The sequence below is a fragment of the Dermacentor albipictus genome, chromosome 2 (genome assembly GCF_038994185.2).
Source record: "Dermacentor albipictus isolate Rhodes 1998 colony chromosome 2, USDA_Dalb.pri_finalv2, whole genome shotgun sequence".
Lineage (NCBI taxonomy): Eukaryota > Metazoa > Arthropoda > Arachnida > Ixodida > Ixodidae > Dermacentor > Dermacentor albipictus.
The window spans coordinates 32521283-32542311 of record NC_091822.1 but is presented as its reverse complement, the minus strand read 5'-3'; the positions used below and the strand labels follow the sequence as shown (position 1 = coordinate 32542311).

At 43.2% G+C, this 21029-nt stretch overlaps 1 protein-coding gene across 1 annotated transcript in view; it reads left to right on the top strand.

Annotated features, from left to right (window-relative positions):
* Positions 1-21029, top strand: part of LOC135916589 (prominin-like protein) — a 189800-nt gene that overhangs the window by 97422 nt on the left and 71349 nt on the right. Inside the window, exons 11-14 of the mRNA XM_065450023.2 lie at positions 6891-7193; positions 9912-10296; positions 15685-15774; positions 18389-18463. Coding sequence (XP_065306095.2) covers positions 6891-7193; positions 9912-10296; positions 15685-15774; positions 18389-18463 — 853 coding nt within the window. The remainder of the gene's footprint in view (positions 1-6890; positions 7194-9911; positions 10297-15684; positions 15775-18388; positions 18464-21029) is intronic.

Genomic DNA, 21029 nt, shown 5'->3' with positions numbered 1-21029 from the left:
AAAAGTTTATAATAACTGTGTCTTACCAGTACACACCTATGGGGCAGAAAACTGGAGGCTTACGAAAACGGTTCTATTTAAATTGAGGACGACGCTACGAGCTATGGAAAGAAGAACGATGGGTGTAACGTTAAGGGATAAGAAAAGAGCAGATTGCGTGAGGGAACAAACGCGAGTTAATGACATCTTAGCTGAAATCAAGCAAAATAAACGGGCATGGGCAGGACATGTAATGAGGAGGGAAGATAACCGGTGGTAACTAAGGGTTACGGACTGGATTTCAAGGGAAGGGAAGCATAGCAGGGGGCGGCAGAAAGTTAGGTGGGCGGATGAGATAAAGAAGTTTGCAGGGACGACATGGCCACAATTAGTACATGACCGGGGTTGTTGGAGAAGTATGGGAGAGGCCTTTGCCCTGTAGTGGGCGTAACCAGGCTGCTGATGATGATGATGCAGTTGTGGCGGGACAAATAGTTCTTGCCAGTATGCAAAAGTATATTAGTGTTCTACTGACTTTCTATGCTGATGTATAGTGGTTGAATTCTTTAGACATAGGGGGTTTAAGCTGTGCTTAACTTCACGACGGCAGTGCGCGATCCATAAAATATGTTTTGCGTGTTCCCTAGTAGAATTACAATTCCTTTTTTTTTTTTTATATCGCACTCTGAGTAAGGTAGACAGCCTCCCCTCAGACATTTGGCAATACGCGCATTCGCACCCACAGTCACCGAAACTTACGTGCACGTTTTCATATTTCAGGAATCTTGCCAGTCAATTCCTGCTTAAATATTGCGCCGTTAAGCTCATTGATACTAATACCACCTGCAATATTTCGAGCCCCGTATTCCAGCTGGCACTTAAAACTAAAAGTTTAATTCACTTCTTCAGTTATGGGCTAACAGGTCGTTCTGTCTGTTCCCACTCAAAGGCGCATTGCAGTCACATCTGCCTCTTCTTCGCATGCGGAATAAAGTTTTCTTCAGAGTCCAGCGTTCCTCAAAGCAACAGCGTTTACTAACCTAGCGTCGAGCTGTTTTTGAATGAATTGAGAGAGAAAGAGAGAGGTAGCGGGAGGGATATGTCATATTTATTTTTGAAACCATCTCTACAGGAAAGGCATGCCTATTTGAAAGCCTTGAGTTCGGGTCGCCTCTTGGGCACTCGATCGTGACCAGCCTAATCTGATCCTCGAAGTTTGAGACAGCAATATTTCTCCGGGCTCTTATAAAAATATGCCTCGGATCTTTCAGTATTGGTTCTTTCAGTATCGGATCTTTCACTCCCGTCTTTGAGTATTGGTCATGTCAGATAAACGCATGAACACTACAAATATTTTGACATCTTGTCAAACAAACAAGAAACACGTGTTTGCAGAAGCATAACCTATATTAGCATACAGTTTATTCTTTGTAATGTTACGATCAAGCTTTCCCGGCCTCCATGAAGTAGGCAAAACTTGAAAGGAAAGTATGGAAATGCAAAGAACAATTAAAGAAAATAACGAAAAAATAGCATGTCTCATGCCCTTGTAGAAATACCTGAGGCGAATATGTTATTTGAGTTTTAGAGTACGGAGACCAGGTAAAATTTAGGTGCTGTGACAGTTTATTTTGTAAAAATAAGTAATGTTCGAAGGAGAATTCGGAACGAGGAATGAAGTCTCTCCGTCCAATTTTTGAAAAGCTTATCACCTGTGTACTCGCGAGCTCCTGTGGCCTTGTCGGCCGAAGGATGGCAACTGCATTGAATGATTATTTAATCATATGTTCTGATTTTGATGAGGTACGTGATGACGAGGATACCAAATTGGCGTCAGATGACTACGGTGTGTCCAACTCCATAGTATTGCACGTTATTTCATGTCGTGAAGCTGAAGAAGTGAATTACCAGCAATAGTGCCGCTCGGGCGGTGAAAGGAGAAGTCAAACCCATGCCAATAAAATGCGTGATCGATTTATTATCATCCGTTCTCTAATAAACCATTCGCTTAAATTTCACTACTAGCACATTTCTCGACTAATTCGATATTGCTCGTGTTGTCTCCAATTTTCATGGGTGCTAATGAGCAAGAGATAGCGGATTATCGTCTTGGATCGGTATTACCGCTTCTATTGAAAGTGTTTGAAAGAGGAAATCGCAATAAGGTAAAAAAGTAGTGTCATAAGTGGGGCCCAGTTTCCCTTTCGAAAACAGTAATTTAGCCCAGATTGGATTACTTCATAAAAAAATGTGAATAGTATTTTTTCTACAAAGAAAAGCTATACACACTTGAACTCTCCGTAACGCATTCAATAGCGTGTGCAATGGCTTTATTGTAGCCAAACTTAAAAAGTGCGGCGTCTGTGCGCTGCATATGTGTTACCACAAAATTATATAACAAACCTTTAATAATATGGTTTTATAAGTCAATGAAGCATCTCCTCACGTTCATGCTGAAAAAGGTGTCCAACAAGGGACCATACTTGGACAAACTATATTTATTATTTATGTGAACAACCTGTGTCACATACATGATTGTGCAAACTAATTTTGTACGCCGACAACACTAATACAAGTTTTAGTATTTTCTCCCTGTCTTTTAAACGAGTTTAAGTACATATTTCAATCACCTGTTTCATTAGCTTAAAAACAGTAAGTTAGGACTTAACACAAAGTAAACCAAATACATCCTGCTTGCGCCCATAAATCAGCCGCCGAGTGTCCAATCGCCCGTTTCGTTTGAAGGCCAGTCTTTGGGGCAAGTTACGATTCAGAACAGTATCTTAGTTAGTATGCGGGTCACATGAAAAGAAAGTTAAGGCGCGAACATTCGTGCCGTCTCTCATTTGAGCCGCGATGAGCCACAAGCAAAAGGCTGCTTGCGATAAGAAATGGTTCACGATGTTTATGTAGTGTGAGTCAGGCGTAGTGTATCTCCTCCTACTTAGTAGTGGGAAAGAGTACATGGAGCAGACAGATGAGTGCTTTGATCATCCGGTGCAACAATACCGGCTTAATGCCAAGAACGGTTTTGGCAGCCTAATTGCTACACATTGTAAAGACGTTCATAGGCTCAGCTAATGATAAGACAGAGATGGAGCTGATAGAGGCTCATTGCATCAAGTGAAGGCCTTGTGCCCGTGTTAACATGCCGTTGCTCTCCCCTCAAGATAAGGAACTTCTTCGTCTTGGGGAATCTCCTGGCGTGTCGTTCGATATGCGCTGCTTTTCACTCAGCATTCGTTCATTGTATTGGTTTTTCTGTTGTGGCACCTTCACTTTGAACTCGTGGCATCGCTGTGGTTACAAAGCAATTTCTCATTCTCAACAAAGTCGGTTGGAACTGTGGCTCCCGTTCTGTCGTTGTGTTCTTTCTCGTTTTGACTACTTTATAAATTCATTTGCATACGTTTAGAAATTCCCAAGGCTGTGTATGTATGTATGTAGTGATTCACTCCGTTATCACAACTTCGGCTTAAGAAATCGTTATTCGCAAATCCAGAATCCGTAACATTAGCTGGCAACACTGTTTAAATAAACAAACACGGTTGTGACATCCAGGCTCACGGCGGCTCTATCGCTTGGTGCTGTTGCTCACGTTTTTCTTTTACGGCGTCCAGTCGAGTTGTTCCGTGGAAGCCGAAATGGTCCTCGCGGCCGATCACCGACATTGAACCGGCTGGAACGATTTCAGCGACGAAAACACGGAAATAGTCGCGCTTCGCCTGCAGACGACCGGCTTGCCCGGCGAGCTGCATCGGATTTGTTTAAAGACAAAAACCCTTCAGACAAACTGGAGGTTAAAGAAGGGAAGTGTTTGTGTGTATAGCGGGCCGTCGAAAGGGCGCAAGCACTTGTTCGTGGCGTTGCTCCGCTGCTGCCGGTACGATACTTGACGGTTTTCGACCTTCATTCCTGTTGCAGTGTATCACCTAGAATACCACAATACACGGAGTGTCCCAACTATCGTGCACCGAGATTTAAATACATGCAAATGCCACGTAGCTGATCAGAACGAAGGTAATGAATTTTGCGGCGCTTCGACATACTGAGAATAATTTTTGCATTTTGCCTAATTACAAAATTAGTCGTAATTATTAACTTAACTTGTCCAATACTATAAATAGTTTAAAAGCATCAATGGGGAGATTGTGGAACAACGTGAAAAACTCCCCATATGTATTTCTGTATATTTGGGGGTATATATATAAATAATAAGGGAGCTTGACCGACGGGCCACATTTTTATTGGTGATACTATAAGACCCCAACAAATATTGACACCAAGGACAACATAGGGGAAATCACTTGTACTTACTCAATGAATGAATGTAATTATAAATTATTGGATATGAAAGTTGATGAAGAAACAACTTGCCGCTGCTGGGCAACGAACCCCCGTCTTCGCATTACGCGTGCGATGCTCTAACCAATTGACCTACTGCGGTGCCGTTTCCCCATTCACTTTCTTGGGTATTTATTTTTCGTACTGTAATCTTGGGAGCGTTCGCCAATGCCACCACTCACAAACCTTTTGTCCACTTTCATTTCCACTAATTTATATTTTGTTTAATTTATTTAGTAAGTACAAGTGATTTCTCCTAAGTTGTCGTTGGTGTCAATGTGTGTTGGCTTCTTATGATGTATATATATGCATATATATACCTATCCCTTTCATTAGCGCCTTCCAGGCGTCGAGGTATCCCTTACGCCAACTGTTGTCCATTCAACAAAGAAGCTCCCATCCATAATCACCACCGGATTCTGTAGACGTCGTAGGAACCATGGAGCGTCGCTGCACACTGACCGTCGCTAAGACCCTAGTGTTTGTGGAAAGGGCGAACGTCGAAGACTACCATGGCAACTGCGCCAATTTGAGTTTCTCAGCTTGTGACGGGGTTGCCTCGTATGGTGGCGAGGGTTTAATATAGGAGGCAGAGTCCGGCGCAATGTTGCGACAGCATAGGAGCAACATCGCAAGTGGCTCGATTACAATGATTGACCGAGGTACAGTCATCACGTTCCTTAGTCTACTCTTCTAGGGAAGACGGCTGCTTTAAATGTGGACTCCTTTGATGCAGTGAGTAGGTGGCTGACGTGTCCTGATTCGAGCTCAGATATTCAATGTGCCCTTGCATGGAGTGGGCTTCCGTATCGGGAGCCAGTGTTAAGTATGTAAACTAAATCATTTACCTGCACTGCTACTTGCGGAAGCACTAATCAGTGAGCATGGAGTTTGCGGGCCTAAACACTACCCAGAGCCGCAACAACATATATATATATATATATATATATATATATATATATATATATATATATATATATATATATATATATATATATAAGTGAACAGACATCGAAGCCCGGGAATGTATCAGGGAAATTAGTTGTGGCTGAAACTGAAGATTAGATAAAAAAAATAAAGTGAAAATGAACAAAGCAATATCTTCTCGGCGGAGGGAGCCGAACCTACAACCTACGCTACGCGTTGCGTGCGCGTTCTACTACAAATTGCGCAACGGTTACGGGTTCCAATCGATCCACTAACTTCGGTGTTTTATGTTTACTAGATCTAGCCCTTTGAGTTTTAACTAGTGCCACTCAATGCCATGGTGGGCGGACGTGAAAAATCCTTTTTTTTTCGGTCTGATGGCGCGCCGCAACACGTGAACTTCGGAGAGCAGGCACGGCCAAACACCTTTGTATGCTACCTATTGACATTAAAGATGCCACATTCTACAACCATGCTTTGGATGGACGAGAGAAGAGGGGAAACCAAGGAACTCGACTTTGTTAATTATCTCCGTATAAAGCCAACAGACAAAGAAGCCAAGGAAAGCTTGGAATCTGGAAGCCTTGATGTCATCGAGTAGCATACGAAGGTTATATAAAGATGGTATACAGAACCTCTAACATCGTCTTACGGGAACGCGGACTCGCAAGGAAACCGTATTCACATTATGTTACCACGCATATTTATTTACACTTACCGTTGGCCTGGCTTTAACTGGCAGACAAATGTTAAAGGTGATCGCCCAGCGCGACACGCACCTTTCTGTATTGGAAATTTCTCGAATGTTATCGTTGATTATGCCTCTTCTTCATGTTCCTGTGTATGCTGATGTGAATTCTATAACTTATGCTGCTGACGTGAACTCTAGCGATTGCACTAGAATGTTCAACGCGTCGTGTATAAATAGCCGATGCGTCTGGTGCGCAGATCAGATATCGACGATCGCCGACTGCGCTCGCCGCTATCGTTGTGCTTTGAACCTCACTTACTTTTGTGGGCATGGGTTGGCCCCCTAAAATGTAAGCTTCTTGTTTCAAATTTTTGCTCCTGCATTCTGCACCATCACTACAAGACAATATTTTTCAATACTATCTTTAGCAGAATACGGTGCTTGACAGCATGCGCCAGACTTAAGCATCATCTTCATGGACAGTGCTCTTTATATATTTTTTTTATTCAGATACCCTAAAGGCTCCTATGGGCATTACATAGGGGGGGGGGGGGGTTAACAGCAGGATATTTCAAACACAATTAGAGGGGGGAAGGCAATATACAACAACGTGGTAAACATCACCGAATACAACAAGAAAATATAAAAAGGAAAAAGGAGAGAATTGCATACATGATGACAAAAAAAAAACAACAACACTCCGTACAAAGCGTGTAGATACACTTACAGTGCGTCAAAGGCATAAAATTCTGCTTTTACCCAACATGCGTAAAACTGCGCTTCAAATATGTGTAAGGGTGCAAAATATCATGAGAACATAGTTATATATTTGTACATATATTTCGAAGTTTCGGCGGGAGATGGGCCTTAATGAAGCAAGCCGGTTGTGTTAGGGTTAAGGTCGCAAAGTTTAGCATGCGCAAACGCTCTGACATGCATTAAAATGCAGGGCGGCCGAACCATATCTGGCAATCTACACAATCGTCAAGCTTGGCATTATCGGCGTGCTCATAGTCTCCATGTGCGCCTACGTGCTCGGTCTCCTCGTGGTTGCATGGGGCCAGCCAGCCGGCTGCTGCAACTATCGCTCGGGCCGTTGGTGCTTCTCTTGCGGAGCCTGCCTCTTTGTGCTGCTGTTCGGGTTCATTGCGTTGGGAGCCACCGTGGGCCTGCTGGGCTCCATCCTGGTCTCGCGGTGCGGCTGCACGCTAGCCGAACACCTCGGCCAATCAGTCCTCGTCGAACCCATCAGGTGCACCTTGTCTCTCGTTCTGCGGGGGTGTATATATCCCTGAGGGGTTTTCTGTCCGAATGCACGTAGTGGACCGACCATTCCGGCCACCACTGATTGCCTGGGGCTGTACTCGCGGTACGGAGGCAGGCAGACCCTGCCGGTCTCTTTCTTTTCGGTACCATAACCCAGCCAATTAGCACTTCAGCAACAATTGAAATAAGTAGTTCACTAGGTGGGCTCTTGCAGAATACGCCCTCTGGTGAAGCTGTTGAACACTAAGTCTGCAGCGTGCGCTGGCTGGGGACATAGGCACGCAAATAACGTGCATGGGCATTGATTTGCTGTGGAGTAATAGGACAGTGAAAAGATGTGAAGCAAAAAGTACAGGGCTTCATGGAGAGTTTCAATGTACGTACATGCTGTTTTTGTGCACACATGATCTATGTTATCCGGCCGCGGCTCTGGCCCAGTAAATAGGGCCGTCACGTTTAGTTCTCCGCTACTAGGTACCGTAGAGTTTCCTACAAAAATTACTAGAGGGAACTCTGGCACTGCATCCATTGTACCACCATGGGAATGATGGGAAGAACATGGACTTGTCTGATCTTCGTGCTTGTGGATTAAGGCGTTCTTGTGGCATTGTATATTACGCTATATCAGTATTATTGTCGTAAACTTCAGCGCAATATATGCTCTTCGATGTGCAGAAGACGCCGGGAACACGCGCAATTGCTTTTAATTGCAACGTTTGAGCTGGTCCAGGTGGCCAAATCGAAACGCGCCATTCGTATCATGGCACTGGCATGCCCGCGATAAATTCGTGAGGGCGTTTCATTCGCTTGTCGATGCATGCGTTCATGGCTTAATGGTTTCAATATCAGGCTTCTGTGCTAGAGTTCCTGTATTCGAATCATGTGTTTATTACGCAATACACTTTTGAAAATGACGACTTTACACAGCCATTTGAAGCCAAAAAGCCGAAGTTTAGACAAATCTATGTACTTCCCATGCTGGTACAACCGCTCCCATTGCTGCTACCGTAGACACTAGCACCAGAGTTGCCTCCAGTAATTTTGGTAGGAAACTCTATGCTAGGTACCACTCGACTGTGTTTTAATTTTCTTGCTAGTAATGATCCAGTCTCTTCTATCTGCTCCCTGTCAAGATGTTTTTTTTTTCTTCAAAATTTGCCTATTATCTTCTTTCGTTAACATGCAAGCACATTGCGCATTTCAGGCAAACTTGCAATTTGCTGGAAATTTGATTTACTGTTTCACTTGTCAACTTAGTTCCAATCGTTAGGTGAATTTATTTTTCCAGTACACAGTCCAGCCTGAAATTAGTTTGCCAAGGAGTTATGTTTAAAACTACGAATGCACTGCAGGGCTGTGTGTGCCAAAAAACACATTTGCTCAGCAAATATTTACTTTCGGAATATGGTTTTGACAACATATTTTGCACTTGCTAATAGTGCGTTCTCATTCGCAATTATCCTATGAAAAGTGTTCACTTTACTTCTACGTACACTCTAACGAAAACGGTCATTTTATTCACCATATTTATTTTTATCTAGCGTGAACATACACACGTTACTCTGAATTGATAAAATGATTGCATATTTTACACACTCAGTATATATAAATATTTATTTTCACTTTTACGTTGTTCTTCGCAAAGTCTTTCTTGTGGAAAAATTATGTAGCGATGGCTCAGTCTCGCTTTATACCATTTTACTAATGCAACCGCAATATATTCGTATTCCTTGTGTTCTGTCGCCTGTCAGTGACTCCATTGCTTCGCCTAGCTGATTGACACAGCTTTCCTTTCAAGGAGGCAACAGCATATATGTATAGATGTTGAAAAATCACTTTTATTGAAATTCAGAACAAGGTCATTGTATTTATCGCATTTTTCAGAAATATACCGCATACAGCTAACACTAACATTGCTTTGCACGTGCTTACATGGCCTTATTAATTGTTTATGTTCCTTAAGTGTAATTCTCTACACTTCGGTTGTTGATCTACGTGACTATCGGTAAATGTCCGTACTTAAAACAGCGCCAAAAAACACGGACAAGGGAGGACACAGGACGAGCGCTCGTCGTGTGCCCTCCCTTGTCCGTGTTTTTTGGCGCTGTTTTATATATGAATGGTCCGTACCAACTTGCTCGCACCCCAACCCTTCCGAATTGGTAAGTGTCATTGCAGTTCTTCATAATCACTTATGGAGGCTCTGCTTTTTTCGCGTGTACCAGAAGGAAATAGGTTTAAATTGTCCAGTTCACGTTTTATGCGCACTGTTGCTAAATTGTTCCCACATATTCTCATTCGCGCTTATTGTTACCACGGAACCGACGTTTTGCAGAAAACTGCTTGCTCATGAACTCAACATAAAATGAAAGCGCTTTGATGTGAAATCTTGACTAAACAGAAATGATGGCGGAAGTCTCTTAAAAATTAGGCTGCATGTTCTTTCATGGCTTCGAGAAAGGCTGTTTATATGACAGAAGCACGCATTTCTTGCTCTCGGAGCATTAAATGAGCACAGCTTGCTAACTGTTAAGAACTTTTTTTATTTGAGCTTCCTTTCTGAGGAAGCCGTTGCTAACCTTTTTCAAATATCTTCTACTCTAGTTGACCTAAATTTAGTTTTTACTTAATCGCAAAGTGGCTAAGTTTTACCACTACTACTCTGCTTGCGGCTCACTGTTTCGTTTTCAATAAATGGTCACAGGTTTTTCCAGGCGGTGGTGAAAGAGCGTATAGGAGGCGATATCCTAATAAAGGTCTCCACAGCGGTGAGCGCCGAATACATGGTCGGGGCACTGGCACGCTTCGACGAATGCGAGGGCACCAACGTCAGCGCTTACCGCATAATGGGCGAGCCATTCGTCCGCAACTTGTCTGCGGCCTTCGGCAGCGAGAAGGAGGTGGCCTTCCTCTGGGAAGGCTTCAACTGGACGCAGCTGCAGGAGGAGCTCGACGGCATTGCCGGTCCTCTCGGCGGCGGGGCGGACGACGCCAGCAAGTTGCAGGACCTGGCGAAACTACTTAGTCCTTTGTTGAATTTCTCGCTGGATATTCCAAAACCCCCATCAGAGCCGGATCTCAGCACACAGGTAATGTCCAATGCAAAAGCTCTCTAATGTAGGTGCTCCGCAAGAAGTCGAGGTACACAGGGTGTCCCGATCACTTTAGCCAACTTTAGGAACATGCGAATGCCACGTAGGCGGACAGAACCGAGGTAATATTGTTTGCCGTTGCTTGGAGTTACTCAATATATTTTCTTTTGCGTTCCACGCCTAATTGAGTCATTATTCTGAACTATTCAACTTCTCAATTATTATAATAAAACAAAAAGTATCAATCAGAAAATTGTAGAGCAACGTGAAAAACTAGCGATATAGCTTTCTCTTGCTCAATTCATGCTACATAAATATGTTTTTCGAACGTGAACGAAGCCCGCGTATAGAGGCAGAGTGCTTCGATCATCCAGTCTCGCATCAATTCAGCGTATTTGTGAGCTTTTTCACGCTCGGAAAATGACTTTTATGCAGCAGGTACTGAGCAACAAAAAGACATATCGGGAGTTTTTCAAGTTCCTCTACAATTTTCTTATTGACACTTTTCATATAAACATGTTTGAAATGTCGATCAATTCAGTGAGACCAATTACTTATTAGCCGGAATGAAAAAATTCTCACTATCTCCAAGCGATGGTAAACATTACCTTGGTTGTGTCCAGCTAGGTGGAATTTGCACATTTTTCATGTTTGGCTCAAGTTAGGTGCAACACCCTGTATACCCTGCGATGCTTGAACTAAGGAGGGCCCCAGGGACGTAGGCCTGGGGAAAGGGCGCGGCGCATCTGGCACATGCTACCCCCTCCCTTCACCCATCTTTTTGTGTACCGGAGATACTTGGTACAAAGTGGTCTTCCGCCGCCTACCGCGCCCTTCTCCTTCAGCGAAATGCGTGCCCGCCCTCGTATTGATAAATATTCAAGGCTACGAGACTTCACCATTCTTTTTCTTCAAAGCGCCATTTAAGATGAATATTGTCGCGTTCTGTCGCCACTCACTACGAAGACTTCCCGCCATGTCACTCTGCGTCAATAGCAAAAGCACACATATAGTCTTGCTATCATTGGGTGTTTCAGGCACAATTATGGAATTGCTTATGCAGCTGATAAGCCCACCACCACATAGTGATATTTATCTTTTTAGCACTTGCACTTCAAAACGAAGAAAGTGCTTCTGCAGAAGTAGCTTAATAAAAACGATCGTCCGATTATTCAATGACAATTTACAACTTTTCCACGATTTCCTTTAAAACATAGCTGATTATCTTTCGCGATAAAATAATGTCATAAGAAATGATTTTGAGTGCTTTGAGTTGGGCAAGGTTACCTGAACAACGCTTAAGTAGTCATTGACTGACATTACTTGAAAAGTGTCTGCGTGTATGTGTGGTCATGTGTATTGGCATACGCTTCAGGCAGCCAGCAAGAATATAGTGAACAAAATGACAACTTTTTTGCATTCTTGAAGCATGCACTAAAGCTTTCATTTTCCACAACATACCGCATTATTCTTCTAATGTAAATCATTGGATGTGTCTTTGCTGCTAGGCGTGCCAATAATTCTTTTAGGTAGTAAAAGCTAGGAACTGTAGAGCTCAATGCACATCAGTCCAAAATGTTTGCAACAACGAAATGAGTTTTTTTTTTTTTCTTGCATATGCTGTGGAATGAAAACGTGCTAACTGAACAACGTATGTCTTTTTCAAGCTCCTAATAGAGAACTTTCTAATGATTTCCGGTAGCGCCCTACAGTGTAAATATCGATGCAAGAGGTGTATGTGTCATAGCCAGGAATTTTCGACATTGCTGGTTCGCCCATCTGTCGAGCTTCACCGTGCTGTACTAGTTTGACACAACAGGCAATATATCCAAAAAGCAATATTCCAAAAATCAGTCGAATTTCAGGAACGTCGAGAGGGCAGTCCCTTCTAATAATATGTGCATTTATGGGGACTTAGTCATGCTTTACCTGCTGCATCAAAGCAATGTTTCTCTCCTAATTAAAATAGTGGTATAGGAATCCGAGAAGTTAGGACGAAGTGATTTCATATATTATTGAATGGAGATGTTTAGAATTTGTTGAAGTTAAACAGCTCTTTGGGATTATTTAATCAACATGCTCTCCAAAATTCCCCAACATAAGTGCCCCACGAGGACAATGTTATGCAACAAAGCCACCTGCAAACTAATAAGCGAACTATTTTTAGCAGTTGTGGATGTCTGATGCTAAATGTGCAGTGAAATGAAAGCAGTAAAGTGTAATAAAACACAAAATAACGGCAGCCAAGTTGTTAGCCATGTTGATTTTCTAAGGTTCTCTTTTTGATACAAATATAGGCGCTCATTTTAGGCTAGTTAAAAGTTTTGCTCGTGAGCTTCCTGTCTAAATGCATGGAAATGGAGAAATCAATTTTCTCGGCAACCGCATCTCCATATTAATTTTATTCAATAAATACTGCAGACCAAAGTCTAGGGAGGAAAGGCAAATATAATGCAAAGAAAAAATGAACAAAATATGTCAGAAGAATCGCTCAAAAGTATGAATACGATTTCCAAAAAGCCAAGCAATTCTATTCATGGATGGTGCACGGAAAAAAAAATGAGTATTGATATGTGTTATTTCAGGCCAAATAGAGGGTTGAAGCATTTGCACGATTGTGTCATCAGATTTACTGCATATAAAATACAAAATGAGATCTAGAGCCTGTAGGAAGCGGCTTTTTACTTAAGTCGCCAAGGTTCTTTGTAGAGCTTTTTAAGATACCCCCATTCAGCAAGCGAAATAACCAATGTGTCTAAGTTAATGAAGACGAACTGCTGTATTAAATTCACAACTAGGAAATAAAAAAGAAGATAACGCATGTTCGTAAACATTATAGAATAATACATCTAAAGTATAGAAGGTAGATGCATTATACGCTGATCTGAAATGGACCACCATTGAGCTAGCAGGACTATTGCGACATCGCTGCTTATATTGACAGAGGTTTGCCTAAACTGTTATGGCGTTAAAGCGACTTGTCAGCTTTACCTGCTCTAACAATGCAGTTTACAGAACTGCGATGTCTGATTTCATTTGCGCAGAGCTAAAGATTTATGAAATTGTTGCTTGCATCTTAGGAATCTTGCAAATTAGCGCAATTGTTGTAAGTTCTGAAATAAATATTTTGCTAGCTATATTGAAACGAATTTATGCTTTCTCTCAAATGGCAGCAAATCTCATTTCGTAGCTCCAGCGTTTATATAAAGAAAGCAGTTCTGCGTTTTACATTTACTTCATTAAAGAAAGCTGAAAACGTCCTCCCGGGAGCTCTTCTGTAATTATCCCCCAAGACCGTTATGTATTCTGCATAAAAGCACCAGATGGCTCAGTACTGCCTGCAGTTGCTTTGCAGCTCAGTCTATGAAAGCAGCCAATGGAAGTGCACAGCACCTAATGCACACACCATCACAAATGTCAAGAATGTAGTACGGAGGAATGCGCCGTCATACATGAATTCGATGTGCACAGCTCGTTACAGAATATATGCACAAGTTTACGTAAAAATTACGTTGACGACTTTCACAAATTCGTCTAACAAGAGCTGTTGACGTGCGAAACTTACGTAACCGGGTACTCGGAAACCTGCGCTAGCCGGGACCTGGCCGGTTTTCCAGCTGCACTGGCGGCTTTTTCCCTAGCGGTGCCTGTTGTTGGTTGGACATCCACATTGGCACCACGCCATTTGACAGTTTGCCGGTTCTCCCTTAATTTTGCACAATACTTGCAGAGGAAGCGCTCTGTGTGGTTTTACTAATAATAGACAATTAGGCTGGCACAAGCGAACTCATTCGTATCACGGTAAACTGTTCACTGTCGTGAAACTTTCCCTTTGCGCGATGTCGCGAGAACGAGAGGTGCATCTATTCCTTCAACTGCTGTTTAGCTTTCTCTTAGCAGTCCAAGCGGTCTTGTCGGCCACGTACTGTTAATAATTATCGCGTCAGCTGTTCCGACCACTCCGGGCCACATGAACAAAAGAGATGCATATTTTACGCACCTCTGCCCCGACAGAGACAGGTAACGTAAACGACGCTCAGGGGCGTGTTGAATTTACCCGCTCATTTTTTAAACAATTTTTTAATATGTACCTCAATTGATATTTAGCCTCTCAAAATCGCAACAGCTTTTCTTTCTAATGTATCACAGCATTATGATTTATTTGTTTTGAATATTTTTGCACACTACCCATCCCGAAAGACTTGCCCCTTGAACTCCTTACATATAGAGTAGAAAAAAAAAACTGCCCAACCGGAAGAATTCTTCGGGAAAGTTAGGCGTGCAGACAGGCACGCAAGCAGAAGGAGGTTGAAAGCAAAAGCGCCGTTTGTGCTTCCGGTTTTCGCTTCCTGCCTAACTTTTTTACAGCGAAGCTGTTAAAGACTAATTTCTCCAGGATCGTGTCCGTGTGTACACTCAAAATTTCGAAGACAGCGCAATGCCGGGCCTACCAACAGTACAGGTGCAGTTCGCCAATAAGGGGCCCACATACTCAGCTTCGCTGGTAATGCTTCTTGTCAGGCTCTTTCACAGAGTGGAAACGCACCTAGTTTTTTTCATTCAACAGGAATGCCCACCAACTATTTGAAGTCTCTGTCCTCCTCAGTGAACTCTGTCATCTGCGGCGGGAACAGCGCTTTTCTGCGAATTCGCACGTAGCAAAGCAGATTGTAGTTAACTTTCGCTACTACAATAATTGCTGTCGCGGTAGAGCGACTTGATGGCCACGGCATATTGGCTGTGGATGTTTTTTTTTCGACAGCAAGCGTGTCCCGAGCAGGGATTTTTCGTTCGAACGAAATAAATATAGTGCATTGCCAGCCTGGCCTCGGCCACATTCAGCCTTGACCTTCTCACACGAGCTGGAGTGACTGTTTCATCGGAATTGGGAGAGAATCATGCCAACGCACACAGAGTAAAGCATATCGCTGCGCCATGTCGTAAGTTGTTGTGATCACGGCGCCTGCACTTCCGAAAAAGTGAACTCAGGAGAACGGTGAAATTGTGCTCATTTACCCACAGAGGAACTCAAATGACGGAGCGTGGTGCCACCCGCGTGAGCAGTGCACTGTCAAACAGAAGAAGCTAAAAGTGCACCCCACCCTAGAGCGAGTGCGCAATGTGCCGCGAAATCGAAGACACGCGCTTCTTGCAACGCTTTGAACGAAGTTCAGGTGGCAGCGCTCGTGCTGTTTGCCGATGACGGCGACGCTTGACGCTTCCTGCAGCACGCCTGTCGTTGTGTATCACGCAAATTACTGCAAATGCGTTTCCCTGGTTGCTTTCCAATCATGCAGTGATGTCTACCAACATTTATTCAACTTTACGGTGTGCAAAAAGCGCGATCTATTTTCTGTATTCAATCATTTTCTCACCTGTTTTCAGGTGCGTACAATTAACACAAATACTGATAATGCTGAGAAACTCAAGCAGGCCTTGGAAGATATGAAGCCAGTGGCAGCAGCTGCCGGTCTGGTGAGCGCGCTTGATAAGAGTGCATGCGTAAACGTGCATGCTAAAAGTGCATGGTAAAAGTGCATGCATAAACTCTTGCTTGCCTCTGCAGAGAGAGCCGATTGGATGTTGTCGCTTTTGAGGTCTACGGATACAATAGTACTAACAAACGCTCGCCATATGAATGTTAAGTACTACATCATGGTTACATTACTTTCCTTACCCGTGCACAGCTCAACTTTTCACACATGCTCCCCAAACAGCGGCGGTCAGGGATAAAATTAGCTGCAAAATAAGTTTAAAAGCACTTATTCACGCCTAAGTAAATCGTGCCGCAGCTGCCTAATTGCGTACGCAGCCAATAAATCGGCGTTGCTTCTATTTCTATTGACCCATAGGTTCGGCAAAGTAGCATCTATGAGTAGTACACTGTTTGAGGGCTAAGGAATGCAGTTTTACTTGGGATCTGGGATAAATAACTCGAGCCATTCTAAATCTCATTCGAGGGCCTCGCGAGAATCACCTCAAGGAGGGCGACCGTCCAAGGAAAGGAATACAGTTCAACAGAGACTTTCTATTGCGCTCATGATGTATTGTAGCTTGCGATTTGTATAGTGAAACAGGTAATAGGCAGCTTCTAGAGCGAAGTAGCTAATATAAGTAAATGGGTGTGCCTTTTGCGAGATTCTGTGATTGGGGATTACTGTAGGCATTACTGTAGGCACGGCCCTGTTTTGGCTGACACGCTAAAGAAAAGACTAATTACGTCTTCTTTTTTTACCTCATCTAGCCGTAGACGTTTTGTTCTTCAGAACAGCAACATCGCATTATTCGATCACTTAATTATTTCAGTTAGTAAATTACAATGATTCATTCATTCTGTAATTATTATTTATGTATTTATTTCAAATCCCAGCCGTTAAAGCCAAAGAGCATGCACAAACCCTCCGCGGATGCACGCGAATGCGTTAAACTTATGTGCCAAACAGCGATGCTGCATGAGGAAGTTTACGCTTTCGAAAAACCTAGCCAATTATTTTGCCAATAATACAGAGGAATTTTGGACATTGCTCCTTCGATTATTGTTCTAACGTCAACTCAATAAACGAGCCCAACCTAATGGGCCGTATAAATAAAAAAATATTTCAGAAAGCCGCAATTTTAACTTTCAGTTAGAGGACTTCAGGAATTGGGACTTCATAATAACATGCGTATTTACTTACTACGCTCAATCGAAAATTTCCTGCTGCATGAATGGTCTGTTTCGATCAGAAGAAAAACTTCACCTTGAACCAACAGGGAAGTAATATTGATAAACACGCATTTTCATTAAAAGGCGTAACCTCTCGACGTGTCTAACTGGCGGGTTTTAAAATCCGGTCGATTCTTGCACATATCGGAAGGCGCCGTATTAACTATGGCCTTGCGCTGCTTAGCCGGATGTTGCTTGTTTGATTCTTGCCGCGGCGACCACATTTTAGTAACGCCTCGCAGTTGAAGAAAAATTCGTCCTGGTCCGGGATTTGAGCCCGGGACCACCGCCTTTCCGGGACAGCCGCTCGGCCTTCCGACCTAACCAGGCTGCTGGCAGATGGCAGGGCGAAGTCGAACTTATCGACAACTCGAAGCAAAGGCAACACTTTGGCGTAAGAGTTCTGTGCAAACTCTCAACGTGGGAAGAAGTAACTACAGGGAAAACGAGACATCCACCGAGCCATAATTTCCCCTATAATTACTTCTTTCCACGTTGCGCGTTTCCGCTCAACCATTACTTCCCACTGTTGCCTTTGCATTGAGTTGTTGATTTCAACATGGCCGTGCCATCTGCTAACTGGCTGGTTATCTCAGATGGCAAAGCGGCTGCCTCGGAAAGATAGTGGTTCCAGGTTCAAATCCAGGACGAGGACGAATTTTTCTTCACACGGGAGGTTTTATTTTCGAAGAACCCGTGTGGGTTTCCTATGTATGTGCATGTCTCAATCACTATATAAGTACTCTCCTGCTCAGATCTACCATCGATGTCACCTCGGTCGTGGTTGTTATGTCCACGTACACTGTGAGGCGGTGATGATGAGTGTTTTCAGTGTGAGGTGGTGTTCTAGTCCAGAACGCTGTGTCTACTCCAGCACCATAACTTCATTTTCCACGTTAATAAAGGTATAGTTGGCTACATTCGACTAAGCAGTAGCAATGGTAGCTATAATTAACTACACTTGCCGCGAGTTTTACACGAGCGTTTCCCATCTCTTTCGTAGTTTGTAGACAAACGCTGCCTACAGGTTGCAGGACTGTCTCTTATATTAATACGTGCATGGTAGGACATGACTTATTGTCGATATTTGCAGAAAAAAATTGCACCTAATATGGAAGTTCACTTTTTAAATCGAAGCCAGTGGGGTGTGAGAATGTTGGCCGTCAGTCATAATAACATTGCATTAGGTGTAGCACTTCACGAGGAGATCGAAGCATGAAGAATAGTTGTTACTTCGCGCATGCGCGCCTTGCTTTTGCCCTAGGCTTCATCCTACACAATGAAGCGACCACTATTTGATCCCCAGGGTTCCGAACAGCTGAGCACCGGAGCCGCACAATGTCAAACCTCGTACTGACAACACGATTTTCACCTTTTTTACAGGAAGCAGATGTGATAAGTGGGCAAACAGAAGTGGACAATATTATATTGAAATTTCAGCTGTGCACAAAGGCGAAGGTAACACAATGTCGTGCTTGTCTAGCTGTAAATTCTGAATACAAACGAGTTTTATAGGGTGCTGCCTTCGCGCTTCGAGGCTTCGGTCATCAGTGCTTTTAGTGTCTCGCAAAAGCATTAGACAACTGACGTGACTTATTAAAATAATGGAGACGCTGGTGAAATTTCAAAGCAGCTATACCGAAAATGTGCTATGTTCTTAACGGTATTGCAATGAATTCGCAGCGCAGTTTTGCGCCTGTCACGAGGGAAGCCACCGAGGGGAGTTCGTACAAATACGGCAAATTGGTCTTTCTGTACTTTACCTCTTACGCCGAGCCTTCGTAGAAACCAAGTCATAACTCACTTAAAGGTGGCGAGTTCTCGGAAAACTTGAAGGAGATACTTGACGCTAATAATGTAATTTTACTCATGGATGTCTATCTTATGGATGCCTAATTTGCATCATACTGTCAACTGCTCCTTGTCAGTAAGAAATGCGTGGTCCTGCTGAGGCACGTAACTAGACAGGGTTTTAACGTTGCTCACTTGGACGTGCACACAAATCTTCCATTTTGATTACTGATAAATAAAAGATCCAACATAGAGTATTGAGATTCGTAACTTGAGTGAACATATTTTACCGCTATCTGATGACGGAAGTTGATTTATTATATGGAACTTTCGTTGGGAACATTAACCTAGTTAAGGTTTTGTTTGGCATCTTGTGGCTTCTCAAAAGACCGAGGCTATCAGCTGTGCCATGATGATATCAGTGTTTACCTTAAACATAGTGATTCGCTTGTTTTGACATACCGAGCTAAACCTGTTGTTTGCTTTGTTCGTATTTTATGCAGCATGTGTAAGTGTTATTCGTATATGGCACATTTGTGAAAAATGTGCGCAAGGTTATAATAATATTAATGTCAGTGTACCGTAAAAACGCAAACATTGCTACAGCGTTACTATTGTAACGACAAGAACACCGTAGGACTCGTAGGCAGCAAGACGTTAACGGAGGAAATTATGTCACTCGACGTGCGGAATATTCTGCTGCAATAAAAATAATCCTTATCGCATGAGCTGCTCCTCTTATTAAACGCTTCCTCCGTCAACTAAAGCGAAACGTACCTTATAAAATACCACTGCATCCTGTTTTCCTAATTTCACTTCTCTTTTCATTGATAACGGCGAACTTTTGTGAAGACTGGACGTGAAAGTCACCTTCGGATGCAAATATTGCATGTAATGAAAAAAGGTAAAGCAGGTAGCCGACCACTGCCAGTCAACACAGATTTTCTTTTTTTTTTCCTGAAAGCACAATACCTAAGATGTACCCGGTTCACCGAATAGGTCGATTTGGTTACCAGTTAAAAAAAAAAAACTCTCTAGCTATTAGAAAATCGCAGTTTGGCCACATTGGCAAGGCCGTTCCTAGCGAAATGATGTGCTAATCAAAAAAGCAGGCTTAATTTTCGTAACATTGAAAGTATAATGGTGCTGCGCTTCCTCAACTACGCTGTACGGCATATGCGATACTCGGAACAGGTCTAACCGATGTGGCGGTTGACGCCTGTGCAAAGAATGAAGCTGCGCTGGCGTGCAGAAACAATATCTAGTGTTAATTTTAATGCGGTACCAATAATATGGATACTCCAGGGACATCTGTACCGTCGGCGTCGGCGCCGCCGCGTGGTCCCATATAAATTCCAAGGGCGATAACATTGTCGCCGCGCGTTGCATGCGGTATGTGCGAGTGAAAGCGTGCAAAGATGATCCGGCGATGGCGACTCTATCTCATGCACCCAAGGGAGGAAAGTGGGGAGGAAGCGCGCCGTCTTCCGTCACGCGCAAGGCTCCGGTAGGATGGTGGGGAGGGGGTCGCATTCTACTCCGGCTGGCTACGCGCGGCGGCCCGTACCCCTGTAATCTTAAAGCCATCTGCGACAGGTACAGAGTCCGCCGTGTGCTTTGTTTTCACCTCTTAGTTCGCGTTGATGCGAGAGGGAGTGCGAAGGTCAATTCGATCCCTGCTGATACCGTGCTTCCTCACTGCAGCGATTTGACAGCACGTTTCTGCGGTCATCTAGTGATGCGTGCTAATGTTTGCTTCGGCGCGCGTGACATGATGCTTGTTATTTTAGTTAGTATGTCTAGGAAAGTTTACACGATCGATAAAAATGCTATCCTTAATTCGTATTGCTGTCCACTAATTTGCTATCACAAGCGATACTTCGCCTTTGGGGCGAATCTGCTACCTTTGTAGAATCAAATTAGGCAGCAGTAATGCAGTATGTCGGTTGCCCGTGCACAGGAATAAACTAAAATAATGAGTGTTTCTTTCACCCCCCCAAACATGTGGAATATTAATGTATACGAAGCTATAGAAAGATCAGAAATTTAGGAGAGCCACTGTGAAATATTGAAACATCTAAATAATTCATTATACATGGGTATGGATTAGGGTACCATTAACCGTAAGCTAGCTTTTATTTTACGTTAGTTGAATTTTCTCAACAATTCCTTTTTTTTGATGAAATGGATGAAGTTAGCATAGACGTCCTACAACAGTAAAGCAGGCGTTTTT